This window comes from Podarcis cretensis (assembly GCF_951804945.1).
Source record: "Podarcis cretensis genome assembly, chromosome: 17".
Lineage (NCBI taxonomy): Eukaryota > Metazoa > Chordata > Lepidosauria > Squamata > Lacertidae > Podarcis > Podarcis cretensis.
The window spans coordinates 31,646,879-31,665,030 of NC_137187.1; the positions used below are offsets into that span (position 1 = coordinate 31,646,879).

The following is an 18,152-nucleotide window of genomic DNA, read 5'->3' on the forward strand; positions in this document are numbered from 1 at the left end:
ACCACAATAACAGGTTGAGGCCTTCAGTGAAAGGGCTGCAGTGCAAGTCTGTGGAGAGTCTTCCAAACAGGGTGGGTCCATTGGACCGTGGGTAAGCTGCTTGCAAAGCAATTTCTTCACAAGGATGAAGAAGTCAGCTGTAAAACTGCTTCTGCTTTTAGCGATCTGTGCCCTCATTCCTGAAGACATGTGCCTCTTTCCCTTGCCCACTCCATATCTTTGAAGGTCCTACATCTCTCTACTTTCTCCTCTTGAATCACCTTACTGGTGCTGCTGGAGAAGAATAAACAGGAACGGGAGGAAATAGACTATGTGTATGGGAAATGTGGACTTTTTCAACTGGGAAAAGGAACTCATGGCTGTCGTTGCTTTTAGGAGCTGTGTCCAGTCCTCTTTTATTTCCTCAAGCATTTTACCATTTGCTCTGTTCAGTCCTCATAAGCATACTCACACAACATTCAGAGCCAAAGTGTCCATTATAATTCCATTTTGGCACCATAAGCATGTTATCCAGGACCTTTCAAGTGCTCTGATGGAAGGATTCAATTCAGCTAATATTAAAACTCATCATCACTCCATAGTACATATTCTTCAAAGTGCTATCTATGCTATTTGCTGCCCTCCCAAATCCACACTCCACACGCACCTTTGCTTGAATTCCTCATGCTGTGATTCCTTCTAAAGGTAAAGGGACCCCAGTTGTGGCTGACTCTGGGGTTGTGGCGCTAATCTCGCTTTATTGGCCAAGGGAGCCGGCGTACAGCTTCTGGGTCATGTGGCCAGCATGACTAAGCTGCTTCTGGCGAACCAGAGCAGTGCACGGAAACGCCGTTTACCTTCCCGCCGGAGCGGTACCTAGTTATCTACTTGCACTTTGACGTGCTTTCAAACTGCTAGGTTGGCAGGAGCAGGGACCGAGCAACGGGAGCTCACCCCGTCACAGGGATTCAAACCGCCGACCTTCTGATCGGCAAGTCCTAGGCTCTGTGGTTTAACCCACAGCGCCACCCGCATCCCACGTGATTCCTTCTAGGACCTACCCAAAAGAGATTCTGGCAGGAATCTGTTTCTACTAATGAAGACTGGCATTAGTGTAGGCAGCATTTTGGATCATAGACCTTTCTTGATCACAGGCCATTGGAGAACTTTTGTAGATGGAGCTTTGAGTGGAGAATATCTGGCTAAGATCTGCACCAGCTTTCTCTTTCTAAAAAAGCAAACTTCTAGTCCTATGGCCGTCGAAGCAAGCTTGCAGTTATGTGATCGTAGCCTTGTAAAAGCTCAGAAGCCAGAGGATTTTACAGATTGAGATTTTCGGTGGCTTTGCTACCCTAGATAGCTCCTTGCTCTTCCTCAACACTAGAAGAAGCAAAAGTAATTATGTTGAATATGTGAAAAATTGCACAATTTTTACTCTTGCATAAGGCAGCTTTTTGTGACCTAGAATGTGGGTTGCAGTGGGCAAGTCCACCCCTCTTTTTCTTTAGCTTAAAGTACACACAGTCCCTCATTATAAACCATCATTTTAACTGATACAAGGGGCTGCCAGTTGTTATCAGCTTGGGTAGCTATTATTATCACCTTGTCCCAGTTGAGGGACCCTCAGATATGTAAGCTTTCTTGAGAACTAGAAGGATGTACCTCAGCTTTTGGTGGCCCTAGGTAAAGGTAAAGGGACCCCTGACCATCAAGTCCAGTCGTGTATGACTCTGGGGTTGTGGCACTCATCTCGCTTTAATGGCTGAGGGAGCCAGTGTTTGTCCGCAGACAGCTTCCTGGTCATGTGGCCAGCATGACTAAGCTTCTGGCAAACCAGAGCAGCGCACGGAAATGCCATTTACCTTCCTTCCGGAGCAGTACCTATTTATCTACTTGCACTCTGATGTGCATTCGAACTGCTAGGTTGGCAGGAGCAAGGACTGAACAACGGGAGCTCACCCCGTTGCAGGGATTCGAACCACCAACCTTTTGATCGGCAAGCCCTAGGCTCTAATTTGCAGACAAATTTGCAGGCAACCTCTGGATTGGTTTGCAGACTCTCATAAAAGGCAGCAAGGAGATCTTCTCCCTTGGACACTTCTCAGAAAGTTTTCTGAAGCTCCATAAGGTATTGCTTGCATCACTTTGTAAATCTAAAGAGACAGAAATAACCAGTTTAGCTATGATGATGTCCTAGCAACCTTTTTCTAAAACTGGTGTAACCTGTCCAGGATGCCAGAACTTCAGCTTTGATGGGACCCTTCAAGGTTAATTATCACCCCAAGGACATTGCAAGGGAAAAGGAATGGGACTGGCAGAAGCCCTGCTTCAGCCAATGTCAGGGGCTGGCTGGATGAGGAAGAGTGGTGAGAGCTGCCTACCCAAGAGCCCCCCAGGGAAGGCACAGAAGAAAAAGACTTAAATCCTGGACCCTGATGGTGGGAAATTGGCCACACCTCAGAGAAGGGGACAAGCTGGGAGGTACTAGAAGCAGGAAGAATGAGGGATTATGGAGAGGCAGAAGTAGGCAGGTGGCCCAGCCCAGGGAAGGATGATGAGGTTTCCAGTTTGGATTCAGACTCTGACAGAGACAACAGAGGGGAACCAGATCCTGCATCTCTCCCACAGCTCCCACAGGACAGCCTCTCTGGCCCCATTGACTGCCAGAACATGAAGGATATTATGGGCTGCTGAGCAACAGGCCAGTCAGGTACATAGAGAGGCTCCTGAGGTTCACTGTAGAAGACTATTACAGAGGAGGAGCCCTGGCTTGGAGGGCTAAGGAGCAAAGGAGGTGCTGGACGCCAGTTTGAGCAACTTCTTCACTGGAAGGGTTGCTCCTTGTATTTTTTCTGTTAGCCTCGCATTTCCCTCTCTTACCCATGAAGGACCTGATCATCCTGTCAGCGCCTTGACAGCCAAGCGAAGGGCCTAAGAGTACCGATTCCATAGTTCTACAAGAAGGAAGGGATTTACAAATGTACTTACTATGCCAAAAGCTGTTTATTTTCCCCTCTGTTTTTAAGGGTTGGCTAATAAGTTCATCGCTTGATGAATGAAGAATCAAATGTGCATGTGCGAATGCACCACCACAGATCTAATACAACATTGTTGTTGTTGTTGTTGGTTTCTATTGATTTATTGGTTGGTTTGTTGTTTGTATAGGATATTTTGTTTTTTTATATTTGATGTTTTGTTGTGTTTTTATATATGTTGGAAGCCTCCCACAGTGGCTGGGGAAACCCAGCCAGATGGGCAGGATATAAATTTAAAAATTATTATTATTATCATCATCATCATCATCAGAGATCTGGCTTTTGTGTAAGCCCACGCACAAGGATTTTCAGTGGAGTCAGTTTACCTATTTGTCTATTAATCATATAAAACAGGTTGACTTGTGTTACATGCATCACTTGCTTTCTTGATCCTTGATCACTGTACCCTTGAAGATGGGCAGCAGGATGTGTGAGCTGATTCAGTTGAGAAAAATAACTACACAACTTTTAGAAGACGTCTGAAGGCAGCCCTGTATAGAGAGGTTTTTAATGTTTGATGTTATATTATGTTTTTATGTGTTGAAAGTCACCCAGAGTACCTGGGGCAACCCAGCCAGATGGGCAGGGTATAAATAATAAAATTATTATTATTAAAATTATTGTTATTATTATTAGGGTTTACTCCATAGCCTTTTCTTCTTCCAAAGATATCCTGTAAGGCAGGCATGGCCAAACCTGGCTCTCCAGATGTTTTGGGACTACAACTCCCATCTGTTGAATGGTTTCTTTAAATTTTAGGTTTCATTGTTGTTTCACAATATGTATATGTCTTTAAGGGCCAGAGCAAATAAAGTTTTACAGCTGTGAAGCAGCATAGCAGGTGCTGTTAAGTTGTGTTAATTAAGCTGTTGGGTATGGTATATAAAGAGCAGCATGTAGCTCTCTCAGTACCCTGGTGAATGGGTTGTTCTTATTGATATATTGTAATTTAGTGTAAAAGGAGGTTTTTGTTATTAAAACCTAGCAAAAGTTATTTTGCATTTCTTGAATGTGTGGTCTCCCCAGCATGCTTTCTGCAGCGCAACTAATCTGCAAAATAACCAACACCATCATCCTTAGCTAACAGGACCAGTGGTCAGGGATGATGGGAATTGTAGTCCCAAAACATCTGGAGGGCCAAGTTTGGCTATGCCTGCTGTAAGGCAATGGAGGTTTAGAATCAGAGTATTCCTTCTCCTAGAGGGGCTACTTTCCTAGGTTGACAAGCCCCATCTGCCCCTCACTTCCCTCTACAGCACCTGCAGAAATCACCTTGTTGTTGTTGTTGTTAATGATGATGATGATGATGATACCCCACCCATCTGGCTGGGTTTCCCAGCCACTCTGGGCAGTTTTTGGGTGACTCACAGCATATATCAAGACATAATAAAACATCAAATATTAAAAACATCCCGATACAGGGCTGCCTTCAGATGTCTTCTAAAAGTCATATACAGTGACCTTGGGTTACAAACACTTTGGGTTACAGAGGCTTCAGGTTACAGACTCCGCTAACTCAGACGTAGTACCTCGAGTTAAGAACTTTACTTCAGGATGAGAACAGAAATCGCACAGCAGTAGCGGGATGGCGGCAGCAGGTGGCCCCATTAGCTAAAGTGGTACCTCAGGTTAAGAACAATTTCAGGTTAAGAACGGACCTCCGGAACGAATTAAGTTCTTAACCAGAGGTACCACTGTAGCTGTTTATTTCCTATTGGTCTCATCCACTCAATCTGCCGAAGCCTGTCTTCACATGCAGGGGAAGTCCCTAGGTCACCAAGGGTTTGAGACCCATTGGCTCCCCTCACCTGGCTTCGACAGGAACATGTAGTTGGGCTGAGAGAATTAATTGGCACTTGAGTATTGTCTGTGAAGGGTTTTCATTCAAAAACAACCATGGAATGCTAAAGTATTTGTTAACAGAACATAAAGATTTCAGCAGCTTGCATAAGACGTTATCGGGTTGGCATTTCTGCAAATGATGTCCATTGAAGCAACCAAAAGCATCTACAAAGAAGGAATTGTGCCTGACCTATTGAACATGCAAGCAGCTTAAGTTGCATACTGAAATATGAATTGGAAGCCTTCAGCCGCTGGGTGACTTTGGCTAATTTTAATGCAGCAGAAATGATTGGACCTAAATGTCAAAGCACAGACCACACAAACACCTGATCCTTATCTAAAAGTAAACAAACAATGGCTCAGAAACCTCAGTCGCTAACCCCCTGAAATAATAGCCTGCAGAAACAAGTCCTCAGTGATAAGTGAAAATGCTGTTGGTCAAGAACCCTATGCAAATTCTTTCACATCCCACCTATTAATGTAACCTATCATTTTCTCTTTGAGGGAGAGGGAAAACACTGGCTTCTGTTTTCTATGGTGTCATTGGTGAAATCAGAAAGGTCATTCATTCATTGAATTCCCTCATGCATAACATGCGCTGCTCACTACATCTATTTAGGAGAGAAACCAGCCCAGGACCCAAACAGGAAGGCTAGGGGGAACGAGTTATGCTTTGCCAAACTAAAGAACCACGAACTGCATATCATAATACAGTATATAGGCACCAATTTAGAAATAAATACTATAATTTGAATAGTGGGGAAGGCACCAGGAGATTTCTGTGCTTGTTTAGTCTGTTGACCAGACCTGGACTGAACAAATAGAGAACACCTTCAAATAGAGGACCGGCCTCTGTTAAGTGGGACACTTGGCAGGCACATTAAAAGACCTAGTGCCCTTCCATCTTAGCCACAGGCTGTTGGACAGTACAAGTCATTTTATTCAGTAGAAATAAGGTGTGTGGTTTTTTATACATAAATTTATTTAATTTTCTAATTTTCGAATGTACAAACCATCATCAAGCAACCAAAACAAAAAGAGAATTCCATAAATACCCACGGACTCTCTTCTTCCCCTTTGTGGGTCGTTATGTTAACTTTTTGCTCCTATATCTCTGTTGATCCAATTCTCTTAAGTCTCCCTTATAACCATAGTCCAACATCCAACCACAAAGGTGATTCCAATCCTACTAATAATTTTAATTGTTTACAGTGAGTTTTAAGATAAATTACATCTTTCCCCATTCCTTATTAAAATTTTGATCTCTCTGATTCCTAATTCTTCTGGTCATTTTTGCCATTTCTGCATAGTCCATCAGTTTAATCTGCCATTCATCTCTGATAGGGACTCTGTCTTCTTTCCATCTCTGGGCCAATAACATCCAGGCAGCAGTGGCCGCATACATAAGAAGTCTCTTCTGGTCCCTTAGTATTTCCTAGAAGAAATGCTTTGGGGGTTTTTTAAGAAAAGGTTAGTTTAAACTTTTTTTCCAGTTCTTTATATAAGGTAAAGGGACCCCTGACCATTAGGTCCAGTCGTGACCGACTCTGGGGCTGCGGCGCTCATCTCGCTTTATTGGCCTAGGGAGCTGGTGTGCAGCTTCTGGGTCATGTGGCCAGCATGACTAAGCCGCTTCTGGCGAACCAGAGCAGCGCACAGAAGTGCCGTTTACCTTCCCGCCAGAGCGGTACCTATTTATCTACTTGCACTTTGATGTGCTTTCAAACTGCTAGGTTGGTAGGAGCTGGGACTGAGCAACGGGAGCTCACCCTGTCGCGGGGATTCAAACCGCCGACCTTCTGATCGGCAAGTCCTAGGCTCTGTGGTTTAACCCACAGCGCCACCCGTGTCCCCTAGTTCTTTATATATCATCTCCCAAAATTCTTTTACTACTTTACAGGTCCACCACTTGTGGTAAAAGGTGCCCTCATTTTCCTTGCATTTCCAGCATGTATTTGACCCAGTAGAAATAGGGTGTTAACAGGTGTGAGTCTGAACCCACACATGTGTCCTGCACTCATGTGCATTCCTGCATGCACAACTAAGATATTTAGGAGCTTTTGCTAAGGGTTATAAAATACGTTTGTTTTGGATATGTGCTTGCCCTTAACCTTACGCCCACAAGAAGTTCACTCACAAGTGGAATAAAGAAGGGTTGGCTTATTACATGAAATGAGTGTGACAGAATACAGTCGTACATTGGATCCTGAACACCTTGGTACTAGCACGTTTTGGCTCCTGAACGCTGCAAACCCAGAAGTGAGTGTTCCGGTTTGCAAATGTTCTTTGGTACCCGAACATCTGACGCAGCTTCTGATTGGCTGCAGGAGCTTCCTGCAACCAATTGGAAGCTGTGCTTTGGTTTCCAAATGTTTTGGAAGTCAAACGGACTTCCAGAACAGATTCCGTTCGACTTCCAAAGTATGACTGTATATGGAAGTTGCTTTGGACAACAAAGTGACAATATAAGCAGGTAGCAACTCATACTTGATTCAAAGAGCAGAAGAAGCACCTCTATCAAACGTCTAAGGAGAGAGAGAGAGTGACATTTGTCGTAGCCCTCACATGAAAAGGAAAGCAAGAAAGGGAGAGAGAAGGGCATACCTGTCCTGAAGCAAGGCATAGTGTCAGGTGGGCCTTGAGACCTTAGGGTGAAAAGGGGGTCCATGCTGGAGCTGTAAGAGCAAGCCCACCATTGAACATCTAGGGGTTTTGTTCTTCCATGTATATTGCACAAACATTTAGACCACTGCAGTGCATAGGTGTTTGCATGCTCTGAAGGAGAAAAGGGAAAGGGGCATGTTAGTAAGTGGTCTGGCCAGCTTCTCAAGACACACCTGCCTCTGTCCCAAAGCCAGCTTCTTTCACACCTGCTGTATTTGACTTTCCTTCCCTGTTCTCTGTGTGAGCCTCAGGTGGCGGATCATATTTCTTAAACACTGGGCATAGAGGCCACTTAAGAGTCACACGCCAGGCAGAATGAGGATATAAAATGAGGATCAGATAAGCTGAGAAGCAAGTTAAGGGAGACGTCGAGTCCTCCCTCTTCCAAGTTCCTGCTTGGACATTTGCGGTGCCCTCTGCAGGCAGGTCTCCACAGAAATGTGGCTCTTCCTCATTCTCAGTGGCCTTGCTCCCTTCCTCAAGTTAGCTGGTGCAGATGACTCCATCCCGTAAGTTGTTATGTGGTTGGAAGACCTGTGATCTCAGGGAACCAGAATTATAGAGGACATGACTGGGAGGGAAAAGCTGGTCCTTATGACTTCAGAGTTGTGAGGGCCACAAAGGAGTATGTTGAGTGGGGGGAGGGGGCTATTAGGGTGAATGTATCGCTAGGGAAAAGAACAGATGGAAAGAAAGGAAAAGCAGAAGGGCTGAAGGAGGCACCTGCCTGCAAGGGAGAGTGAAGGAGTGAGGTTAACCCAGAGGGAATGCTAGGTAATAGTTGCTGCCTTTCCTGGAGCAACTTACAGTCTTCTGAGAGGAAGCTCAAAGTGGACTTTTATGACGAAGAAAAGTAGTGTTGCTACCAATTTTCAGCTGTTGAAACATTTGGAGGCAAATTTGGAGGTTCCCATTTGAGTGAAACATCAGAAGACTTTCTGAGGGAAGTCAAAAGTTGTAATGGAGATTATCAAAAGAGGTGGGTTGTCCGCTATGTGTTGTCCAATCATGTAGCTGCACCATGTTTTTCAACCTTGGGTCCCTAGATGTTGTTGGACTACAACTCCCATTATCCCCAATCAGCCAGTGGTCAGGGATGAAGGGAGTTGTAGCTCAACAACATGCGGAGACCCGACATTGAAGAATACTCCCAAGGCTGGAGAACAGTGATGTAGCAAGTAGGCACAATGCCGGAGACTCATTGGGCTTTTCCACACTTCCTCTTGTCCCGCGGGGGAAACTGCTCTTTAGCGCTCAATCAGAGCAAACAGCAATTCACATTTTCCTGGATTGCCATTTGTTCTGATTGATCACTAAAGAGCTGGTTTTCCCTGGGAAACGAATTGGGTAAGGGCACTTGGACCTGTGCTTACTAGGCACAGCACAAGCAGGAGTGTAGATGAGCCCAATCAGATGGACCCCTGAGACAAAAGCAGTAAATGTAGTTTCCTAAGCAGAATTCTGATGAAGGGACAGCTTTGTTCATTTTCCACTTCATTTGAACACATGGAGCTGCTTTATAGCATCAGACTGTTGGTCCAAGACAAGCATTGGCTACTCTCATAGCAGCTCTCCTCTAGAGCCTTGGACAGGCACCAGTTCTTCCACAACTCTGCTGCACAAAATCTGTTCATCTGGAGAGTCTTGCAACTAGGAAAGTACAGATGCTGTTGCTGTTCTGTTTGTTGTTGTGGTTACACTTACAATTATTAATGATCCTGCATTTCAGAATATAAATCCTTCCAGGGTGACTCATAAATTATACTGAGTACCACTCAAGTCTTGTGATGCTCTAGTTTCACACCGTTGCTCAGATATTCTGCTACTTTCTCCATACTATTATGCCCACAGAAATTCAATAAACCCTGCAGGAGTCAGAAGAATTTAACCTCTCTTTCAGCATGGGGATCAAACATTTGGACCCACTGCTTTTTAACCTTACTATGCCTGTATAGTTTTATCTGTGAACAGATGCCAAGGTTATGTTTTGACCCACATATTCCTGTTTTCTCTGTATGCCAATAGAGGTTGATTATTGATTGAGTTACGTTAAAATAAAATTAAAAATTAAAATACAATAAACAATAATCAGCATGTGAAAAATCATCATAGGAACAGAGGAAGCTGCCATACACCAAGGCAGTGTTGGATTTCAGGAAGGAATCCCCTTTAGAGTGCAAATAACTGGACTAATTACCTGCAAATAATCTCACTCCCTAAAGAAAGGTGTGTTCTTGTTCTCGTCTCCCTCTCATCTTCTGCATTCAGGAAATACATGCTGGTCCTTCCAGCCCGGCTGAACTACCCATCCAGTGATAAGTTGTGCATGGACCTGGGTGATGTGGAAACATCTGTAGTGCTCAGCATCACTTTGGAGACTAAGAACAAGACCCATGTTCTGCTGGATGGATTCAGATGGCATGAGAAACAGCTGAAGTGCCTGACTTTCACAGTGAGTGATGTATACCAGTAGTAAATCTGGTCTGAATGCATGAAAAAGAATAATAAAGTACAGAGTATAAATCAGAAGCATCAACTGTGCTTGTGCAGAATGGTGATCTTAGATCTATAGCATGCTGCTTCACCTCTGACACTGATTAGCTGAGCTGGTGTGATGTCATGGAATGCACAAGAACATTCCATCTGCTCAGGAACATTTTTAGAATTTTTGTAGTCCAACTTCTAAGAGGCCAGGAAAAAAGTTGTCAGTTTGACCGAGAGTAGTGGAAACACTAACCTGAGGAAAGGAAGAAGTGGCAGCTTCCTCCTGTAATCACAGTGGTACCTCGGGTTAAGTACTTAATTCATTCAGGAGGTCCGTTTTTAACCTGAAACTGTTCTTAACCTGAAGCACCACTTTAGCTAATGGGGCCTCCCACTACCGCTGCCGCTGCCGCTGCTGCTGCCGCCGCACGATTTCTGTTCTCATCCTGAAGCAAAGTTCTTAACCCGAGGTACTATTACTGGGTTAGCGAAGTCTGTAACCTGAAGCGTCTGTAACCTGAAACGTATGTAACCCAAGGTACCACTGTATTTGAATTGTACCCCATTCTATAGACTGTAGTCTCCTATCACTCCAGTCTGCGCTTGCCTGAAGAGATGCTAGAAGTAGGGATTTATTTTATTTTATTTTATTTTATTTTATTTTATTTTATTTTATTTTATTTTATTTTATTTTATTTTATTTTATTTTATTTTATTTTATTTTATTTTATTTTATTTTATTTTATTGTGAGGTGTTCCTGCCACAGAGTGACTGAGTCCTTGCAGCTCAAAGAGTGTCCCTTCAAAAGGGTTCACTCTTTCTTTTCCACACCCAGTGACCCAAAGCTCAACAAAAACCAGCAAAAGAGGCAGAACCAGCAGATCAGCCAGACAACTTTTGTTATTGGGTGGTATATAAATCTTGTTTATTTATTAAAAAAATATCTTTATTCCTCTGTGTCGTAAAAATATATATCAAAGTGGTTTACAGGAATGAAAACATAAAACCATTGAGAGGTTAAAAACAGACATCAATTAGCCGTTGTGGAAGAATGTATTCTTAATTGCCTGCATAAGCCTGGTGGAATAGAAATGTTTTCAGCAGGGATGTGGAAGTTGGCACAGAAGGTGCACATCACCACACACTGAGAATGAATGAAACAAGTTTTAAATTAAAGGCACAGTAGCCCTTTAAAGCATGGTGTGCTTTGTCTACCACACAAAACACTGCAATTGTACTTTAAAAATCACACACGGAAATGCCTTTGTGATGGCTGAAGCCCTGTCCATTGGGGAAGTCATTGTGGTTTGGTGATAAGGGTGTTGCTTTTGGCTGTAGAAGTGTCCGGTTCACAACTCTGCTCATCCATGAAATACATTGGGTGGTTGTGGGTCAACCTCCCTCCCTCTCAGCCTACTTGACAAGGCTAAACTGCAACAACCCCGTAGATGCTGCTTTGAATTCCATTCAGGGATGGAACATGCAATAATTAAATCATGCTCCCACATGGAGGTCCAGTGTTCAGATTACTGGATCCTGCCTATTCTCTTCCCGATATGGTCTCTCCGTCATGCTGTCCTTTGTTAGAAGTCCAGGACAATAGGAAACATCTGTAGGGGGTTTGACCTGTGTGCGTCACTGCCCTCCACCACCGCCCCATTCTCTCCATTTTCCTGCTCTTTCATTCACCCTTTCCTTTCAAATGCATGCATTTAATCCTTCCTGGATTGGGGAATCCTGTTAACGCTAAGTGACTTGTGTAAACCAGGTACCACCCCCTGCAGATGGCTCGGAGGAAGTTGCTGCCATCCGACTTTCTGATGCCCAGGGGAAAATAGATGAGCAGAAGCAGGTTCTTATTCAGAAAGCGGAAAGTGGCACTTTTCTGCAGATGGACAAGCCCATCTATTCTCCAGGACAACTGGGTAAGGAGAAAAGAGTCCCTAGGGCTGGTGGGCTGGCTCTTAATATGTAAGTCGGGCTAGTGGCAGGCACTTTTGATGGTAATGTGATAGTAAAAGAGGGCATACCAGCCCTCCTTCATTTTGGAGCCATGACACCACTGGTTACTGCAGAGCTGTGCGTAATCCTATTGCATGTGTTTATATATCTCTCCATTAGAGCATGTTACAGATATGAGGCAACAGACTCTATTAGGGAATTGTAAAGGTAAAGGTAAAGAGCCCCCTGACCATTAGGTCCAGTCGTGACCGACTCTGGGGTTGCGGCGCTCATCTTGCTTTATTGTCCGGGGGAGCCGACATACAGCTTCCGAGTCATGTGGCCAGCATGACTAAGCCACTTCTGGCGAACCAGAACAGTGCACGGAAACGCCGTTTACCTTCCCGGTGGAGCGGTACCTATTTATCTACTTGCACTTTGACGTGCTTTCGAACTGCTAGGTTGGCAGAAGCTGGGACAGAGCAACAGGAGCTCACCTCGTTGCTGGGATTCGAACAGCCAACCTTCTGATCAGCAAGTCGTAGGCTTTGTGGTTTAACCCACAGCGCCACCCGCGTTCCTATTAGAGAAATGTAGAAATGGTAGGATTTTGATTATGAAGGGAAAATACAAGCTGCAGAGGAGTTCCTGGGTTACCCCAGCCCCTTCAATACATTAAGACATAGTAAAACATCAAACATTAAAACCTTCCCTAAATAGGGCTGCCTTCAGATGTCTTCTAAAAGTCAGATAGTTGCTTATTTCCTTGACATCTGATGGGAGGGTGTTCCACAGGGCAGGTGCCACTACTAAGAAGGCGAAGAATGGCCAACATATACCATTGAGAGCCACTGGCAATGCAAGAGAACTGTGCTTGCCCTTGTCCTGAGTTATGAACAGAGACAGGTGATTTGGGCGTGATGTCCTTGGAAGAGTTTGGGGTCTTAACAGGAGTCTTGGAGGAGCTGAACAAAGATGAGAACAATCTCGGCTGGCAGATGGCAGGCTGGGAGAGACACCTTGGGCTCCAGCACTGCACTGTTGTGGGGAACGAGGCCCTCTCGTAAGATCTGCACTTTAAGAGGGTCATTTTGTGCGTTTGTTCTGTTGCAGTGCAATTTCGAATCATCACCCTGGATGAAGGATTTATGCCATTGGCTACTGAGGTGAGAAATGTGAACAGGGTGCAGGGAGGAATAAGCAAGACAAGATGGGAATGACCTGGGCTGGTCACTTCTTCTCCACCATTTATATTTCTCCTCACTCGAGTACAAAAGCATTTAGTGATGAGTGCAACAAATATGTGTGTAACAAAACTCTTGACGGCAGCTTTTGTTAAAGAAAGTCTGCTCTGAGATCAGCTTGCGCTTGCATGTAGTGATCGATGGTGCATTTAGGAGTTCCCAATCCGCAAGACTTGGGGGATTTTTCAGAGCTTTTATTTCGGTGAAAGAAAGAGCCCAGCTCTTTCTTGCAAACTTTCTTTCTGGCCTGGTTCCAAAAACAGCAAGATTGTAGGTTTTTTTGGTAATCGCTAGAAACACGAGCTGACAATGTGCTCATAAGTGATAGGAATGAGAGGACGGTTGAACCAGCCTCCCAAACAGCTTTTATTTTATTTTATTTTATTTTCCATGCACCAGATGTAGAATCCATGGAGAAATGGTCTGTCTGCATGCAGAACAGGTAAAAATAAATAAATAAAAAAGCACCAAGAAAGTTCAACAGATCTTCTGTGCTCAGTTTTCTGAACACCTGGCAGCTTTAGGGAAGCTAAATAGGGAATCTTCAGTTGCTTGGTATGACATTGTAGCTATGGCAACAGTATGGGATGTTCAGGAAGTTTCTGAATGGCTAGGATTCATTGACCCAGAGGGCATAAAATCCCAGAGTGTAGAGGCTGGGGTGCCATTTTACTGCAGATATTAGAAGCAGAGGACCAAGAATATGCCTTTCCTCCTCTCTGCCTGCCTAGCAAAATGTGTTTGCAAAAAAAAAATCAAAAAAATCCCTTATCTGCAGTTAAAGGTACTTGCTCATCCTTTGCATCTACAGGAGTGGGTAAGCTGCAGCTCTCCCAATGTTCTTGGGCTCCGGCCAGCACAACCAATGGTCAGGAATGGTAGAAAATACACTCCAGCAACATCTGTAGGGCCACAGATTTTCCACCCCCTCCCCTAACTTGATGAGTTGCAGGGTGGGAATTGTAGTTGGACGCATTATTCCTGCTGGAGACTAAAGGGATTACCTCTTGTTTTCTTCTTTAGCACCAGCTGGTGGAGTTGCAGGTGAGTACCCTCACGTTTCCCAGGGATCTTCTTCAGATGTAATTTGAAACACACACATCAATGTGGGGTGGAGGGCAGGGGAGAAGGCTGAGGAGGTTGCAGAACTTCCACCCTTTCAGAGATGCTTCCCAGCCCTCCTTTAGGAGATACTCAGGTATGTGATGCAATAATTCATGTTTTTTTTTTTTTTAATAAAAAAAATGTGGTTGCAGGATCCTGCAGGCAACCGAATTGCACAATGGAATAATGTGCAACCAGACAACGGGGTTGTGCAACTGTCCTACCAGTTGGCTGCTGAACCAATGCTGGGGATCTACACAATCATTGCGGATCATGGGAAGGCTTTCTTAAGCTTTGAAGTGCTTGAATATGGTATGAAATGGGTTTTGGAGAAGCATTGTCTCTTCCATTCATCACTAGTTAGAATTCAGTTTCTGTCAGCAGATATTGGGGACAACATCTGCCTCAAAATGCTACCCACTGATTTGGGAGCCTACCTGCCTGAACAAAGCCTGTTTAAATGTTCCATTGACCACACCTGGTACATGTTAAGCCATGGTTCTAGTTCAGACTCTGTTGATGCCAGTTGGTTCATCGTGCAGGATGAAGAAGTTCTGTTTTGCAGAGTCCTTTCTACCTCTGCAACACAGCCTCCATAACAGCATCATAAAAACCTCCCAGGTGAAGTAATCCAGAATCTGCTTATTAGAAAATGTCAGTTTGGAAAATAATGCTTGTAAACCTGTTAACTGCTTCTACATCTAAGCTTGTAGTGCTTAGTAGAGCCAGCGTGGTGTAGTGGTTAAGAGCGGTAGACTCGTAATCTGGTGAACCGGGTTCGCTTCCCCGCTCCTCCACCTGCAGCTGCTGGGTGACCTTGGGCTAGTCACACTTCTCTGAAGTCTCTCAGCCTCTCTCACCTCACAGAGTGTTTGTTGTGGGGGAGGAAGGGAAAGGAGATTGCTAGCTGCTTTGAGACTCCTTAGGGTAGTGATAAAGTGGGATATCAAATCCATACTACTACTACTCTTCTTCTTCTTCTTCTTCTTCTTCTTCTTCTTCTTCTTCTTCTTCTTCTTCTTCTCGTAAGTAAAAAGGAAAGGCAACAGTTTGAATCAACCCACTTTAAAACATGTCAAATGCCAACACACCTTCTCTTCAAGCTGATTCATGGTGTACCATGTAACAGTCTCTTCTCTTTCTTCTTCTCCAGTGATTCACAAATTTGAAGTGGTGGTGGTACAGCCTGCTATCATCTATTCAGCAGACAGCAACTTTCCTCTAAAAGTCTGTGGCAGGTATACATATCAGAGCACCCATCACTTTATTTGGGAGGGCAGAGCAGAGCTCATGACCTCATTTGAGCATTATTTAGCTGCTTATCTACTTTTTCTCTGTTGGAATGAGACTGGAGTAGTCCACACCTGCAAGTATTTGAACTTATATATGGGGAGCAATTTTGGTCTTTCCCGTTCATTCCCTTTTGTGTTTGCCCCTGTCTTCTGGTTTGTTGATTTTGTTATGTCGTCTAAATGCCAATAGGGCATGCAAGCTGCACATGCACCTTGTTTTGTTTTTTAAATTCCCAGGAAGTGCACAAAAGCACACAGTCAGGCAACTGTAAATTCTCAGCACACACTTTTGCAGTTTCCTGGTTTTGTGCAAATCTGATAGTTGCACATGTTCCCCAGTCTCTGAGCAAGGAGCAACTCCAGGGGGTTCCAGTGCTTTCCAGGGTCCAGTTTCCCTGGAATGAAGCTCAGCGGAGACTGGTGTTTTTAGGATATATGGTTTTATTTACACATATCTACAACCTGAGCCTAGAATGGAGGGACTCACAGCATTAACACCATGACAAAGGAACTAAGATGGATCTAAGCGGTGAATACAATTAACTACAAAAATCGAAAGGTTGATTCCTTTGGAATAAGGTTTATAAATAACTAAGAATGTTATCTTTAGCTGAAAGCAAAATAGTGGGTGGTTTTCAGGCTAAGTGGAGAAGTATCAATTAAAACACTGTCTGTGGAAATTCAAGGAGTGTCATTGCATGGCTGAAGTCTGTGTGAGTGGCATAGCGGGGCAGAAATCAGATTATCAGCACACACACCCTCCGAAAAGGTACCTTTAGCATTTGTATGACAAGTACAAAATTTAACCAGGGAAGGTTTCCCTTGCATTAATATAAAGCAATAGGGAAAGTTTCTCATCTTAATTTTCCAGCTTGATGCTATCAAAGACATAGGGGACCTGCCAAAGAAAAGCTGGCAACTCTAGGCTTGTGTGCAGCACATAGAAAAAGGAAAATAAAGAGTAATGGCTGGATTTATCTCTACTCCCCGCCTCCCCCTTTCTAGGTACACATACGGCAAGCCTGTCCATGGTTTAATGCAAATATCCTTGTGCCAGAAAGCTTACCGTTATTTCTGGAGGTCACCAGATACAACAGCTCCAGCACCTACTGACATCTGCCAGGATTTCAAAGAGCAGGTAATGGTGATCAAGAGGGGTTGGTGGTATGACTGGGAGAGAAAAATCTCTAGGGCTGGAGGACAGTGGAAATGAGGGGGCTCAGGAATAACCTGATGCTTCCAAAAATCTTAAATGTGCCATCGCAGGTGAGGCCCTGGCTTGGAAAGGAAGCTTAGTCTGTATTTTTCCACTGGCGTGAAATTTTCTCTTCAGTACTCCAATTATTAGCTAGATTCTGACGTTCATTAATTTCTACTATTCACTAATAGACTCTAGTACCCCAAATCTGTAACAACCTTCTGAGGAATAGGAGGAAGGCTCCATGAATTTGTGTTCTTTCTTGAGGCCAATGATTGGCATCTTAGCTACTTTCACTGACCGTTTATTTCAGACTGACAGGACTGGCTGCTTCTCTGCTGCCGTGGAATTGTCACAGTTCAGACCTTCGAGCTATGAATACAGCCACAGCATAGATGTGGAGGCCTCCCTGGAAGAAGCTGGAACAGGTAAGCTCTGGTGCTTGCAGGGATATGAGGAGCGAGGGGTGTGTGTGCGATTTGGGGGACACCCTCACCCAAGAGAGAGAGAGAGAACGCAATTAAAGGAAGGCATGGTTATCTGTGGAGGAGAGGCCACAGGGCCATGTACACCACTCAACTTCAGGAGAAGAAAAGGCTAAGGAGTAAACGCCACACAAATCTGGAGTGGAGTCCCTAAGGCGGTCAGATGGTACCTTGTACTCCTCCTTCTGGCAACTCCTGCCGCCAAGCTGCTGCCAAACGTATTGCTCTGATTTCCTTTTGTTGTAAACAAAATCTGCCCTTTTCCCCTTATGGAGTATCCAAGAGCCCATATAGAGTCCTTATGTGGGTTTCCTTTTTTTATATATTTATTAGGTTTTTCCAATTTAATACGAAACACAAACAAAAAAAAAAAACAAAAAAAATGCACAAAAAATGACAAAAATACAAAAAACCAAAACAAATATAATTTTCATTACTTATTCCATTATCTTATTTCCCGGACCTCCCCTCACCTCCCCCTTTTGTATTCCAATTCCAATTCTTAACTCAACAAATCCTTATTATAACTTATTATGACTTATTTTAACTTATTACTCAACCTTCACATTACAGCTGGAAACCAATTAATTTCTGTCCAACATCAATCTAACATTCATTAATTTTGCAATATTTCTGCAAATAGTCCTTAAATTTCTTCCAGTCTTCTTCCGCTGACTCTTTTCCCTGGTCTCAGATTCTGCCGGTCATTTCTGCCAGTCCCATGTAGTCAATCATCTTCATCTGACATTCTTCCAGAGTGGGTAAATCTTGTGTCTTCCAATATTTTGCAATCAGTATTCTTGCTGCTGTTGTAGCATACATAAAAAAGGTTCTGTCTTTCTTTGGCACCAATTGGCCAACCATGCCCAGGAGAAAGGCCTCT

The 18,152-nt window shown here is 43.9% G+C and overlaps 1 protein-coding gene across 3 annotated transcripts in view; it reads left to right on the top strand.

The window, feature by feature from the left end:
* The window catches only part of A2ML1 (alpha-2-macroglobulin like 1), a 59,082-nt gene continuing 40,930 nt past the window's right edge, over window positions 1-18,152 (top strand). For 2 of the 3 annotated variants that reach the window (XM_079959136.1, XM_079959138.1), the window contains exons 1-9: window positions 7,876-8,029; window positions 9,789-9,972; window positions 11,774-11,930; window positions 13,060-13,112; window positions 14,214-14,234; window positions 14,447-14,606; window positions 15,448-15,532; window positions 16,592-16,724; window positions 17,098-17,212. In XM_079959136.1, coding sequence (XP_079815262.1) covers window positions 7,959-8,029; window positions 9,789-9,972; window positions 11,774-11,930; window positions 13,060-13,112; window positions 14,214-14,234; window positions 14,447-14,606; window positions 15,448-15,532; window positions 16,592-16,724; window positions 17,098-17,212 — 979 coding nt within the window. In that variant the 5' untranslated portion in view covers window positions 7,876-7,958. Of the gene's footprint in view, window positions 92-7,875; window positions 8,030-9,788; window positions 9,973-11,773; window positions 11,931-13,059; window positions 13,113-14,213; window positions 14,235-14,446; window positions 14,607-15,447; window positions 15,533-16,591; window positions 16,725-17,097; window positions 17,213-18,152 lie in introns of those variants that run through there. The other variant, XM_079959137.1, reaches the window with a different exon arrangement.